Genomic DNA, 14,736 nt, shown 5'->3' with positions numbered 1-14,736 from the left:
TACCATCTGAATCTATCTTTAAGATGGATGGGTTTAAGGCACTGGAGTGCTCTATCGGCCATGCATTGGCCCTTGAAATCTATTCACTTTTTTACTGGTACCCTGTGCACTCTGTTAAGGATTTGTAAGGCCACGCCATAGATTAGAACCATTCATCAGCATATGGGCTGCTGAATTTTGAAAGATTTGAATTGTATTCAAATATTTTTGGGCAGATTTTGATATACGCCATTGTAGTAGTCTACTCTAGACAGAACTAATGCAATGACAATGGTCTTTAATCGTGCTCTGAGTCTTGCACTCTTAATGACCCTACCGGGGTCCCCTGGTCCTAACCCCATCCTGCAGCCGAGGGTGGGATGAGCATGGCACAGGGGCTCGAGGCCAGTGCAAGCAGCACCATCCTACATGCAATAGTTGGGTGAGCATGGCACGTGAGCTCAAGGCCAGTGACAGCAGCCCCATCCCATATCCAAGGTTTGGATAAGCATGGCATGTGAGCATGAGGACAGTGCCTGTAGCACCCATCGCCATCCCCATCCTACAGTGGAGGGTGGGATGAGCACGGCATGTGAACTTGAGGCTGGTAGCCTCATCTCACAGCCAGAGGTTGGATTTGCACGGCACATGAGCGTGAGGCCAGTGTCCATAACATTCATTGGCAGCCTCATCCTACATCCGAGGGTTGCATTTGCATTTGCATGGCAAGCGAGCTTGAGGTCAGAACCAGTAGCACCCATCAGCAGCCATATCCTACATATGAGGTTGGAGTGAGTATGGCACGTGAGCTTGAGGCCAGTGTCAGTAGCACCCATCGGTATCAACATCCTGCATCCAAGGGTGGGATGAGCATGGCACTAGAGGCCGGTGCCAATAATACCCAACGACAGCTACATCTGAGGGTGTGATGAGATTAGCACGCAAGCTCAAAGCTAGTGGCAGCCCCACTAGCTGACATGCCGAGGGTGGGATGAGAATGGCATGCAAACTCGAGGCCAGTGTTAGTAGCACAATCCAAAGACAAGCATCACTGGCCTAGACGCACTGAACCTACATTAGATCATCCACAAACACAGACACATTGCTGGATACATCCTGGATGTCATTTTTGCAAATCCAAAACTAGCTACCTTTCAAACAGGTACTCCAGTCACATGGTCAGACCACCATTTGCTTGCTTTCCAACAAAAAACAAAAAACCTAATACAACTGTTCATGCATCCATTTCAAAATACTTTATTCGGTTTACATAGAAAACCATACAAGTTTGCAATTCATTCTTTAAAATATAAAAAGCAAAAATATACATATCCAGGCATATTATACAAATATCTCAATACATACAGCAAATAAAAAAAAATAATTATGAACACAACATCGTTGAGGTTTAAAAAGTCACTTCATAAAATACATCAACCAATTTTTAGGGATCCACATAGTTTCTGTACCTTAAGGAAGATTTCAGAAAACAAACCACAAATGGGATACAATCTGGCTTTAATAATTGCATAAAATAGAGAGCGGGCCAACCTGACTAAAATGTAACTTTTTTTAAAAATGATTTTAAAAAGAGCCCTTTCGGGGGGCATCATAAAAACTACAAAAAAACACAAAGTGCAGTAGATCCTGTGGACACAGACTGTTGCAGCCACAGGGTGCTAACACTTGTCCTTTGTGACACCCATTAGGTTCGGCAAGTAAAAGATGGAAATAATCCAGTCGGAACCTAATTAGTAAAAAACGCTTGTGAGCGACAAAGGCCATGACAGGTATGATCCATATCTGGAGTGGACTTGAGCATCACGTACTTACGGACGCTGTTTTTAGACAATTCCATCCCATCTCTTTTTAGTTTTTTTTTGCAAAATAAAATATTGCTTCACATAGGCCACATCTGATCTAGTGGTACAATCAGGTCTTAAAAAGAGGTCCGGGCGGCCGAACTCTCCAAAGCAGCCCTTTAGGTATTTTACCCAAGGTATTTCAATCATGTGATCCAGGCTCCAAATTTCTATCATTAACTTTTGGAGAAGGCCGAGATCCTCATTCAGCCAGCAATTGAGCCAAAAAAGCAATGGGTGCATGGCCAGAATGTCACCAATAAATGTTAGTCCAGTCTCTTCGTGAACTATTAGGTTCGAGGTCCCTTTAGGAACCCCCAACAGCTGTTTTAAAAAGTTATTTTCTAGCACCTGAATACCCTCCAGACCTGAATACCCTCACAATTTGCTACTATAACTGGCAATCGCTACACTCTTTGCTTGATAAATTTTTATCATTGCCGCAATCGGGCACTTGCCCATTTTTGCGGCGAAGTTAACAATCGCTGCATTGGTACTAGACACTTCCCCCCTTTTCTTCCAAAGTAGAGGACCCCATTCCAGGCGGTCATCCAATAAGACACCCAGGAAGGAGAAAGTTGATGTTATAGGTACTTTTTCTCCGTTCACCTTAAAGGAGTACTGCTTCTTGGGGCGCAGCCTGACTTGCATTACGTAGGATTTAGAATTGTTTATGGCCAGATCATGATCGGCCATAAACCTACAAAAAGTGTCGCGCAGAATCTGTAAGCTTTCAGGGGTGCGGGCCAGGAGAACTGCATCGTCTGCATAAAGCAAGACGGGCAGTCCCCTGTGTCTCACAAATGGGAAGTTAGCCCCCATTTCTCTCAGGATCTTATCTAAATCATTGATATAAAGGTTAAAAAGAAATGGGGCTAGAATGCACCCCTGCCGTACACCCCTTTCTGTACTAAAGTCCCTAGAGACCCTCAGGTCCTGGGTTTGCCTTGGTGTCTTTATTGAGATCCATCAGAAAGTCTACCAAGTTTGCCTCCACCCCCATGGCCCTCATGGACTGCCACATCTTCCCCCGATTGACACAGTCAAAAGCGGAGGAGAGATCCATGAAGACCATGTAGATCTTCCCCTGGCAGGCAACAGTGTACTTTCCGAGGATCAGATAGAGGTTGAGGCATTGCGCTGAAGTAGAATGGCCTGGGCCGAACCCATACTGAATATCAGAAAGAATCTTATTTTCTTCCGTCCAGGCTGCCAATCTATTTAAAACGACTCCACCGACAACCTTAACCACGGAGTCGATAAGGGAAATCGGTCTATAATTCATAGTGCTGTTACGATCACCCTTTTTAAAACCAGGTACGATTGTGGAGATACCCCATGACTCTGGACACCCTTCCTTCGCCGCAGCATTAAGAACTGCCACCAGAATCGATGCCCAGAGAGAGGGATTAGATATGAAAAGTTCCGGTGGAATGCCGTCCGGGCCAGGTGGCTTATTACACGAGAGACTAAGAATACCTTCCTTCACTTCTCTACGAGTGAATACAACCGCGTCATTTTCCTGAATTCTCGTTTGCAACCGGGGTTAGGTTGAGGCACTTTTAAAAATACAACTGAAATGAGACACCCATTCCTCTTCTGTTATATTAGTGCCCAAATCCTCTGGTCTGTACCTTTCAAAGAGCGGTCTGTTAACATTGCTCCAGAATCTAGAGCTGCTTCGTAATGTGGAAGGATCTAGGAGTTCCCGCCAAGTATCCTCCTTCAGTTCCGACTTACGATTAGCCAATATCTTTTTATAATTAATACGGAGAGTGCAAATCTGAGATTGATTCCTGAGATTCGCTTTCAGAAAGGCATTTAAATCACTAGCAGCTTTGGAGCATAATGGATCAAACCACTTAGGGTTGTCAACCAGCCTTATTTGTACCGGGACTGATAACAATGCCCCCACCTTGGAAACAATTCCTTTAAAAGCATTTAGAATACCCTTGGCGGTGGAATCAGGTTCCACACAGTAGATAAATTCTACCGCACAAGATTCACGTACCTTTTCGTGAAAACGGGGTTGGAGTTACTTGGGCCCATTTAAGGCGGCGCCTACCATCAGTAAGCTTGAGGGTGCCTGGTTCTACCACCCTGCCCTGCCTTCTCAATATGCTGCCTCCCAAATGCACACACACAGCATTATGGTCGCTGAAAGCCCTCTCTAATATTATAAATCCTAATAAGAGGGGCTGAATACTTGTAGATATCAGAATATGATCTATTAAAGATCCACCATTGCGACCTTTAAAAGACAGAACCAACTGTTTACTGGATGATTCATGCATCCACTTATCGACCATGGAACAAACTTAATTATGAACGCTTAGAAATACAGCTAACTTCCAAAACAGATCTTCACACAATAAATTCAGTTCAAGAACTGTGAGTGGCTACAGAAAGCTTTTTATATCCAAGTACCATTCAGAGCAACACCTCTCCCCTGGCAAAATACTTTCTAAAAAAATCACAGATATTTATCTTAGATTCCACAAATGTAACAAAGACTTAAGACCCGGTCCTTTCCATCATTTTACACTTTTATTCAGTAAATCGAGGTTCCTCAATTGATCTGGCCCCACCACACATTTTTTCTAAAGGGGCTGAACTCACTTTTCTGGTTATGCTAGAAATGGCCAATACATATCCCTTGCAAAAGGAATAGTGCCCCCGCCTGAAAACATGCCATGGTCAAAGCCCCTTAAAATAACCCAAACTGGATCCCCTCTGTCTAGGAAACTACAGACCAATCTTGTTACTCGCTGGTCTGAGCAAAGTTTAAAGAAACTTGTTAACCAGCATTTCCTAACTTCCTACAAGCTAACAATGTACGGCATCCCACCCAGATGGGGTTTTGTCCTAAACACAGCACAGAAACTGCCCTCTCACCTGTAATAGATGAGTCAGAAATGCTGCTTGACCTGAGGAGACATGGCAGTCATCGTACTCCTCGACGTCAGTGCAGCATTCGACATGGTGAACCATGACATCTTCATTAAAAGAAACAACAGGGCACGTATTAATGGACCGGCACTTAAATGGCTCATCTCCTTCCTGAAGGACAGGACTTTTCAAGTCTTTGATAGATCATACTCATCTAACATATTCCAATTGAAGTGTGGAGCACCACAGGGCTTGTTTCTGAGTCCAAAGCTCTTTAATATATATTTGCATCCTTTTGAAGATATGGTATATGCATGGTTTTGTATGCTGATGACAAACAATTGGTGTTCTCTGTAACCCAATGATGGGAACATTAATCTCCCACATTGGGACCTTATCTGGAGAGAGTAGCAGGCTGGATGGCAGAATCCTGCCTCAAACTAAATGTGGTGAAAACAGAGCTCATAGTACTAGGCAACAATACAAATCCTTAGTTGGACCTAGGCTGGCTAGATTGATAAGGCATGTTCCCCCAAGGCAGCTATGAAAAGCCAGGGGGTATGGTTGGACACATCTTTATGCATGGAAACCTTGTCCACAAGGCTATCCCTCTGCTGCTATGAAAATCCTTAGAAGACTCTGCAAAATATTACACCTGCTCCCCTTCTTTTCCACTCGTGGTCCAGGCATTAATTCTCTCCCGCTTGGACTACGAGAATTGGATATATCTAGGAGTGCCAATAACTGTTAACAAATAGCTGCAAATGGTTCAGAATGAATCAGCCTGAGCTCTGCTTAATGTCTCCAGATGCAAATCTGCCCAGCAGGCCCTAGCACCGTCCACTGGCTGCCTATCGAAGAGAAGGTCACATTTAACGCCCTATAGATTGCTCATATGGCACTCTGAAGATACGGCCCTTTAATGCTTAGACCTCTGATCTCCCCATGCACAACACACTCAGCCCTCTGATCCACCAATGCCTGCTTGGCCAGCGTTCTTCCATTCTAAGAGTTGGCGGCCCTTTGGCTACAATGTAGCCAAACTATGGAACACCATCCCTCTCACAATGAGACTCACAGACAACAAACTTAGGTTCCGCAAACTCATAGCAACTTGGCTGTTCAACAAATAATTTCCCCCTGAACATAGTCTGTGTTGCGCTGCCAGTGCTGGGATGCCTATGGATAGCCATGCACTTTATAAATGTGCATAGAATGAAATAGAATATTCCTTCCGAAACCCAAAATTATAAAAGAGGTAGGAACAGAGCAGAAGAAGGGGTCAGTAAATCAGTGAGCTCCCATTCTAGAACAAAGGTACATGACATAGGGAGTGTTGGTGGGATCTGTCCAGTATCGTGTTAACTGTTTTATGGATAATGTTTCTGTAATGTTTTTAACTGATTTCCTCCAGTTGCAGTGTGGGTAAAATCACTAACTGAATTTAAAAAATCATATAATGTTGGAGGGCAAAGACACAGATGGAGTCTGGGCAGTGAAGGACTAGAAAGACTTGAAGCCATTGCCTTCCACTACTGTAAGTGTCTAATCTAAATACCCAATATGCTCCACAGGTTGGCCTCCCAGAACTACCAGTGGTTCCAGACATTGGTGTTTGCTATTGAGGAGATCAATAAGAATGTCAACCTCTTACCAAACGTCACCCTGGGATTGTGGTTGTTTGACACCTGCTCTGTTGTATCAAAGGCCCTGGAGGGCACCTTGTGGATCCTGACTCAAAAACAAAAGTCTGTTCCAAACTACATGTGCCAAATGAAGGCTCAAGTGGCAGGCATCGTGGGAGACTACAGTTCAACTAACACCATTTCGATGGCCAGATTGCTTGGCCTTTACAAGTATCCTCAGGTAAGGATCAGGACATAAAGGTGAGGAGTTGGGGAGACGAGTTGGCCTAACGGCAAGGGCAGTCAACCTCAAATCTGGGGAACCAGGTTTGAGTCTTGGCAATGATGCTGAACAGCATGTGATTCTGGGCAAATCACTTAATCTCCCAGTGCCTAACAAATAATTAATGTGTCGCCAAGTAACGCAACTGGTGCTATGTAAAGATCTCTGATACCCGATACCAGGTCAAGTTCACGCTATATAAAACTCCGTAAAAAAAGGTGATTTACAGGCATTAGATTGAAATAATAAAATGCTGAGGTCGTCATAGCAGAGAGAACTCCACATCCGCCCATCTTGCTGAAGGCAGCTCACCCTAATTCAAGTTTAGTACCATAGTTTCATTTCTTACAAAAAAGCTTCAACCAACACAGGGAAATCATTTTTGTTAGAAATGAATAGCAAACAAGCTGCAATGTCATGGCCACCCACTCAGCTTTTCTTTTATACTTTCTGGAAAATAAGCCACAAGAGAAGGTGATTTGTTCTTCAGAAAACAAACAATAGCCCTGGTTTCCTCCTTGATAATGTGACAGATGCTGATTTTTCCTGAGATATTCCTCCAACCCTCACATCCAAATTATGTAGGGAAAATATGGTTCTAGAGGACCACCCTAAAGAAGCCAGACCTCCCAGCACATCAATTATATCGTCTCTGCGGCAGATGGGACATTGCATTTATTACCCACTGACAGAGGGGTTGGAAGCTCCACCTTCCATTAATCAGAGGCTAAGCATGGTTGGAGCTTCACCATTTTGAGGTAGAGCTCAGGATATGCATTAACCTAAGCAATTTATGTATTCATTGCCTCTAGGTAAACTTTGATTAGCTAACAATTAATAAGAGTCATACTGGTTGTCCCAAGGGGAGCGTGCGAATAGAGAAGGGTGAACTAGATAGTCTTTGGTGATCGAAGAAGGAAAATAATTCTCAAGAAATAGTGACATAAAAATCTTCATAGCTTAAATGTACCACGTATACGACCCCAGTACATGACTGTCACCTGCTACGTAACATACATTTTAATTCAATATCCAGTACCAAAGCATTTGCAGTAATCATAAAAAAGGAACATAGATAGGTCTGTAATTATAGGTGCCCTACTATCTTCTCTTCCTCTATTTTATTTCTTCAAATTTCCACTCATTTTGTCACTCCCCTCCCTCTTCTCCTATGTTCTTAACATTGTGTCAATACCTTTTAAGTTTCAAGCCCACCACTCAACCTTCCATCTTCTCTCTTCTCATGCTCTCTCCTTTGGTGTTATTCCAGCACACTGTGTTGCTGGTTGCTTTCCGAAGGGAGCCTGGCAAACAGAGCTCTCTCTGTAAAATTCCAATTTATCAGCATGATGAATAAAATTACAGGACTTGAGGCATCTGGCAGATCGCAGCTTCCTCAGAGTTTGTGAAGATGGTTATGAAACCCCCTAAAAACATCGCTGTGCTATTGAAAAGGTAAACGATGTGCTACTGATGCATAGAGTTTCTGTTCAGTGGGTCATAAACCCTCTCCTCTTAGAGTTTTTGCAGAAAGGGTCAGTGCCTTCTGAAAACCATTTAAAAACAATAGCTTAGTAGACATCTGGCTTCACTTCTAATAAGTTGTTACAAACGAAAATGCACATCAGAGGCCATATTATACAAAGTGCCCTGGGATGCAATGGGCCTGTGCGCCAACTGCTTATAACTAAAGAAAACTTTGGGGCAGATTTACAAGCCCCTTGCAACACTTTTACGCCGCCTTTGCGTCACGTTTGTGATGCAGCGGCGGCGTAAACCATGCGCCATGTTGCGACTTATTTACAACGTGACACATCTAGGCAGATGCGTCACGTTGTAAAGCCCTGCGCCACATGAAACCTGCGTCAGGTTTCATCTGGGCGTTCTGTCGCAGGGTGGGCGTTCCCTTGCAGGAAAGCCCTGTAAAACTGACGCAGTGAAATCTACAAGATTTCACTCAGTCAGTTTTACAACGCTGCTGCGTCAAATCCCTACGCCTGCTTGAAGTAGGCGTAAGGAGTGACGCACCACGTTAAGTAGGCGCAGCCCCTGTGCATTGCAGGAGTTGCGTTGCACTTGCGCCACGACTCCAGCAATGCGCCGCCCGTACGCCACAAGATGTGTCACGCGTCTCCTCCTCCTTGCACCATGGTGCGCCGCATTGTAAATGCGGCGCATCTGTGGTGCCGAAAGGGGGGGATTGCGTGACGCATCTGTTCTGGCGCATCCCTGCTGATTTGCAGAGATGCGGCAGAAATTGTAAATCTGCCCCTTTGTTTTTACAGAAGGGGGCGCCGACACCTGCGTGGCTCCTTCTGTAATCTGGACCGTGGCAATGCAAGATGTGCACCAGCACAATCACGAGGGAATATTCCCTCCTTTGCAGGGATGTGGCTACATGCAATTGAGGCAACCCTTAGCCATTATGCCCTCACTGTATTACACTCTTTTTTATTAGTTTTTAACCTAGTTTAATCCTTTATTTCCATCTGTGTGCTGCGCCTGACAGAGCGTACCAAAACACTCCTGACTATTAGGTAAGGGAAGGCTAGTTTGCAGGATTGCTTACTAGACTCAGTTGCAAACTACTTTAATTAAGTTTATAATTCTCAACACTTTAAACAATATTTTCAACACTTTTATCGTGCAATTTATTCTCAAAAATGTTTCATCAATCAAATTTTCTGATTCCAACACATGTGTACACAATAATGTGATCTAAATCAAATCTCAAGTACAATATATGACAACAAAATAAAATACAACAGCATTTTCAACTGTGGATGTTGATGGCCCAATGCATTTCGGGATGTAGAAAATGTCCCTTAGTCAGGGGCAACAATTTAAAAAACTAAAATTTCAAACAGATGAATCGAAATCCATAAATCAAGTCATATTCAGTTTACATCAAATTGAGTAATACTTATCAAAAATCCATTTTTTTTAAAAAGTACCATACACATACTTATATGTGATTGACATCTAGTTATTTCATGCTAAAGTAGCTCTCAGTAGCCAAACTGATGGTGCACAATACCTCTTGGCACTCTCTCACTGTGTCCCTCGTGTGCTTCTTGGGAGGAGCGCTGGAGTTCCTGGAACTACCAAGGAATCTGCCTGCACCCGCTGCAGGGAGCTTCCTGACCCCTTTGGAAGCTGCGACCAATCTGCCTCGAGTGAAATATCTTGCTGTGGACTCAAACTAGGGCACTTGTTTTCAAACATAAGCTTTCCTCAGTGACAGCACATTCTATCAGACTCACACCTAAGCTGCAGACAATGGGTCTGATTCACAAAGGTACACTGAAGACGAAAGTCTAATTTTACGACTTTTGGTATTCACAAAGGGCATTTACTACTAGTAAATGCCCTTTGTGAATACCAAAAGTTGAACTGTCTGACTTTGAGTATTCACAAAGGGCATTTACGAGTAGTCGTAAAGTTAGACTTTTGTCTACTTTTACCTTTGTGAATCGGGCCCAGAGTAATCAAAGTGTAATCAAACACACTGTCATGGTTTGCGCTGGACATATTAAGATAAGGCTGCACTATTGATGGCGTAAACTGTGACTGGTTTGTATTCATACAATGCTTTGTAAGTATATTAAGAAAAGTATTGAACATGAGTTCAAACACTTATCCCATTCTTCCATGTAGTGTTTGATAAAACAGGCAAGTGTGTATATATTCTCTCGTATCAGACTTGTTCTGCAGGGTATGATGGCTCAGTGGACTAATGCATCCACTGCAGAATCTGTGTTTCAGTCGCTGAGTCTTTCATTACCTTGACTCTGATAGAATGAGTACCACTAAGTTCAGTAACTTTACACATCTATTATTCAGCATTGATTATTCACCAAGAAACCTGCAAATTATCTGGCTCTTTACATTGGAAATTGGCCTTATAATAAAAGGTTTGTTTTAGAATCAAAGGGCTCAAGTGTTAGGTGAATTCCTTTTGCATTCTCAAATGATCAAACATTGTCACATTTATGATCTCACTTTTGGGTACCAAACTCAAAATAAACTATTAAAATTGTGTTCCCTTTAATATGGCTGCATGAAATCATGCTTGTTATGCCAGTGCTTTGCAGACCCAGGCACACATACAGCAACGTTTTAGAACATTCCCCGGAGCATAAATTATTTTCTGTAAAGTATTTTAGTTAACAGAATTTATGCATACAGTTATGTAAGAGTTGATATAGTTTATTAGCAACAACATTTCAGTTCCAGACAGTGTAAAATAAAAGTGAGAATGAGCATTCTGTGAAATCTTAATAATATTCCCTTCCACAATAATACTGGCTTGTGTGTATTGATAATGCAAAAGAGAAGGATCGTGTTTGCATTGCACAAACTTGAATTTCCACTATGTCCATATTTTTGGCCTTTGTCTCAAACTGAAGCTAACTTAAGAGAAGAGAAATTTGCAAACCATGAAGGTTTATTAACAAATTAGTAAAGTAATATCCTCAAACCAAATCGTTTAAACATGAACAAATAGTCATTTGAATACAACATGAATATAACTCAGGAAATTCAATCCAGCAAATCCAGGTACATGTTAATAAGGACAGGAAATGCAAAGTGAGATAATATTCGGTTCTCTTCAAAGGGAACTCCCCAATGCTAAGCTAAGGTTGAGGGAACGTTGGGACATTTTTGAAGCAGCAGTTGTCAGCAAATGTAGCACTGAAAGTAGAACCAAATGAAGGTTCTAATTAAGAAAGTAGACATACACTTGCTCTAGAAAGTACGTCTATGATCAGGAATAGAAGGTTCATTGGATCTCAAACTCGATATAGATGGGATATCCAGCAGCAAAGATAGACAGGGGCAAGTCTGACTAACTAAAATAATTTCACACAATTAAACCATAACATTTTGTCTAAGAAATCCATTCCACGGATTCTCACAGAGTAAGAACTAATGCAAAATCTGTGTTCCCAATGTCTATGGTATCAGCCTCCTTCTTACTGATAATACAATGCCAGATTCTTCTATAAATGCGACTTTGACAATATCTGCAAAGCACTATCCACCTCTTCTGCCAGCCATCCCGTGGAGGTGCAGAGAATCATCGTCCTACCAATTAAATGCAACAAAAATGACCTCACATTACAAACTAAAAATTATTTTACAAGGGACTCTGGTACCTGAAACAGAAGGAAGGTTATGTACACCAAGTAAAAACACAAAATTAACTTTACATTGGAGTCGGGCACCTGGGCCCGTTCATGTCACTGTTAGGGTGCACATCCCAAATACTGCTTTTTGGATTCTCTAAATATAAATGTAAAATACAGTGTGCACACATGTACGTAATTACAAGGCATGTTGCAAGTTAAAATATCATTAAAAAAACGATGATGCGTTTGTCAAAAGTATTAATTTAAAACTAATTCTATAAGAAAATTATAACAAGAATTAGTAACAGACCACAGGCAGGCATCATACACAAGGAAATATAGTACAGACCACAATAATGTGATCATAAAATATTATGTTGGAAATTGTGCGGAATGAGGATTTTTAACATAGGAGGGTGGTGTGAATTCATATTGGATTTTGACTTCCTAAATGTAAGCAGAAACAACAAAACTATTAACAACAGGTCCAAACTACTGTCATATTCATTAGATTATCATCAATGTTTGGTAGGATGATTCTTAAAGTGCCTTGTCTTTTACACATATTTACTCGACTTTAGCACAGCCTTTTTTTCACAAAAGTTTTTAAGGGAGCGTACCTAACATAAATGATTTTAAAGATACTAGTTAGAAGGTTGAAAGCATATAAAAAGAATATAAGAAGGGATGGTTAGATCCAAACTTTATTCAGAAGTAAGATAAAAATAATAAAGTATCCTTTTTCAAATATATTTGGCACAGATTAAACTGGCACACATGGGATTATATTCTTGAGAAGAGTACTGCACTTGCAAATTAGTTGCAGAAACATTTACAAACATTGAGGGTTTATTTGAAGACAGTGCTATTTTGTACTCATATATTGGAAATCATTGATCTAGTTATAAGCACGAAGTTGGATAGGTCTGCTTTATGAGATTTATTACACTACATTCCTCTTAAACGCGGGTTTATATATGGTCATACGTGGTGGGTTATTTGAGCCTTTTTCATTGCAAAGGCAACTTTTTGGGAGATTGGAATTAAGATGTATCATCTATTAAAACTGTTGGTTATTAGAAACATTGTTGCTTTCAAGATGAGTGAGAATATATTGTAAGAAATTGGCTACAGAAGCCATAAATTATGCCATTTGCTTTCACACAGATGACATCTGTATTGTTATGTGTTGTGGATTTTACACACCCAGGGGCCCATTAGGATGACTGGCGGACTTTGTCTGCCCGCCATCCCATCATAGAAAGTGACCGCCCGCCATAAGGGCGGGGGTCCAGTGTGGGAAATTAGGATGCGCCCGCCACAGTCGCGGGCGCATCCTGTATTTTTAACATTGCAGCGGGCGCAATGCTAAAAATACATGTTGTGCATTTCAAAGCACAACGTGACAGGCACCGCGCGGTGCCTGCCACATTGTTCTTTAAAATGCAGGGAGGTACCATAGGTACCCCCCATGTGCACCACCCACTCCCCCGGAGTCCCTGGGGGTCCGCAACAGTGCCCGCAGGTAGACACCGCATGCCTTTCCGTGGCAGCAATGCCACCATGGAAAGACATTCCCCAGCACACATTGTAATGTGGCTGGTGGCGTCAAAGAGACACCACCTCCATATGGCAGCCTTTTCCGCCCCGTTCGCAAGGACCCCTCAGTCATGATAATATGGCGGGGGTCATTCCTGCAAGGATGGCGGGGGCGATCCGCCCGCCATCCTAATGGACCCCAAAGTATTAATCTTTCATTCCACTTGGAAATATTTCTCATCTATAATTTCTTTAGATATCAACAGAATTTATGTTTGTTAAATACATTTTTGTTTCATTTTATTAAAAATGCAGGTCAGCTATTTCTCAACCAGTGGTATCCTGAGTGACCGGAACCAGTTCCCTTCCTTTTTCCGGACCATTCCCAGTGATGAATCCCAGTCAAAGGGGCTGGCACAGTTAGTGATAAACTTTGGCTGGACTTGGGTGGGTCTCCTTGCCATGGACAATGACTACGGCCAACGAGGTGTTCAAACCCTGAGGGAAGAATTGGCAAATGCTGGGGTGTGTTTTGCCTTTTCTGAGACAATTCTCACTTCTATATCTCACAGGAATGCCTATCACATTGTCCAGGTGATTAAACACTCATCTGCTAGGGCCATTGTTATCGTTTCTAGTGAAATTCACCTTCTCCCTATTGTTGATGAAATGTTGAGACAGAATGTCACCGGGAAGATTTGGATTGCCAGTGAGTCTTGGTCAACATTTGCGCTCCTGTCTATAGTAAAATACCAACAAATCCTGGCTGGGACGATTGGGTTTGCAATCCGCAGTGGAGCGATACCTGGATTTAAAGAGCATCTGAATAACATTCACCCATCAAGGTATCCAGAGGACAGTTTTATGCTACTATTTTGGGAGGAAGTTTTTGGCTGTAAGTGGATGGACAACAAAAGTATTTTGTCTTCTTGGAACAACACAGTAAAACTGTGCACAGGAGTTGAGAATTTGGAGAGTCTTCACACTAACTACAATGATGCCTCCACTTTTAGAGCAGAATACAATGCTTACAGTTCAGTGTATGCTATTGCTTCAGCTTTGAAGGATCTGATGTCCTGCAAGAGTGGAAGAGGACCATTCAACCACGATACCTGTGGAGATGTCAAGGAGTTCTCGCCTTGGCAAGTAGGAATATCTGCTAGGAGCTAAGAAATGGATGCATGATGCCTCTTTCAAGAAAGTTATTGAATCATTATTTAAAAAATGGCATTCAGTAGCTACAAACAAAATAAAAAGAAGTGGTGTTTCACAGTATTAGCTTCAACCTAACAAAGAAGCTAATAATAAGAGTTATCTTATATTCCATCTCCTAATATTTACCACATATGTTCTTCCAGGGTATCCCAAAATTTGTATTTTAGAGCCCTCACTTACCTAGTTGGCATGCTTAATTTTTTGATTATTGA

At 42.1% G+C, this 14,736-nt stretch overlaps 1 protein-coding gene across 1 annotated transcript in view; it reads left to right on the top strand.

The window, feature by feature from the left end:
- The first annotated feature begins 489 nt into the window (after positions 1-489).
- Positions 490-14,736, top strand: part of LOC144797910 (extracellular calcium-sensing receptor-like) — a 48,463-nt gene continuing 34,216 nt past the window's right edge. The window contains exons 1-3 of the mRNA XM_078668712.1: positions 490-764; positions 6,305-6,596; positions 13,625-14,455. Of these exons, the coding sequence (XP_078524838.1) occupies positions 490-764; positions 6,305-6,596; positions 13,625-14,455 (1,398 nt within the window). The remainder of the gene's footprint in view (positions 765-6,304; positions 6,597-13,624; positions 14,456-14,736) is intronic.

Source organism: Lissotriton helveticus, chromosome 12 (assembly GCF_964261635.1).
Source record: "Lissotriton helveticus chromosome 12, aLisHel1.1, whole genome shotgun sequence".
NCBI lineage: Eukaryota > Metazoa > Chordata > Amphibia > Caudata > Salamandridae > Lissotriton > Lissotriton helveticus.
This window is presented reverse-complemented; position numbering and strand designations above follow the sequence as displayed.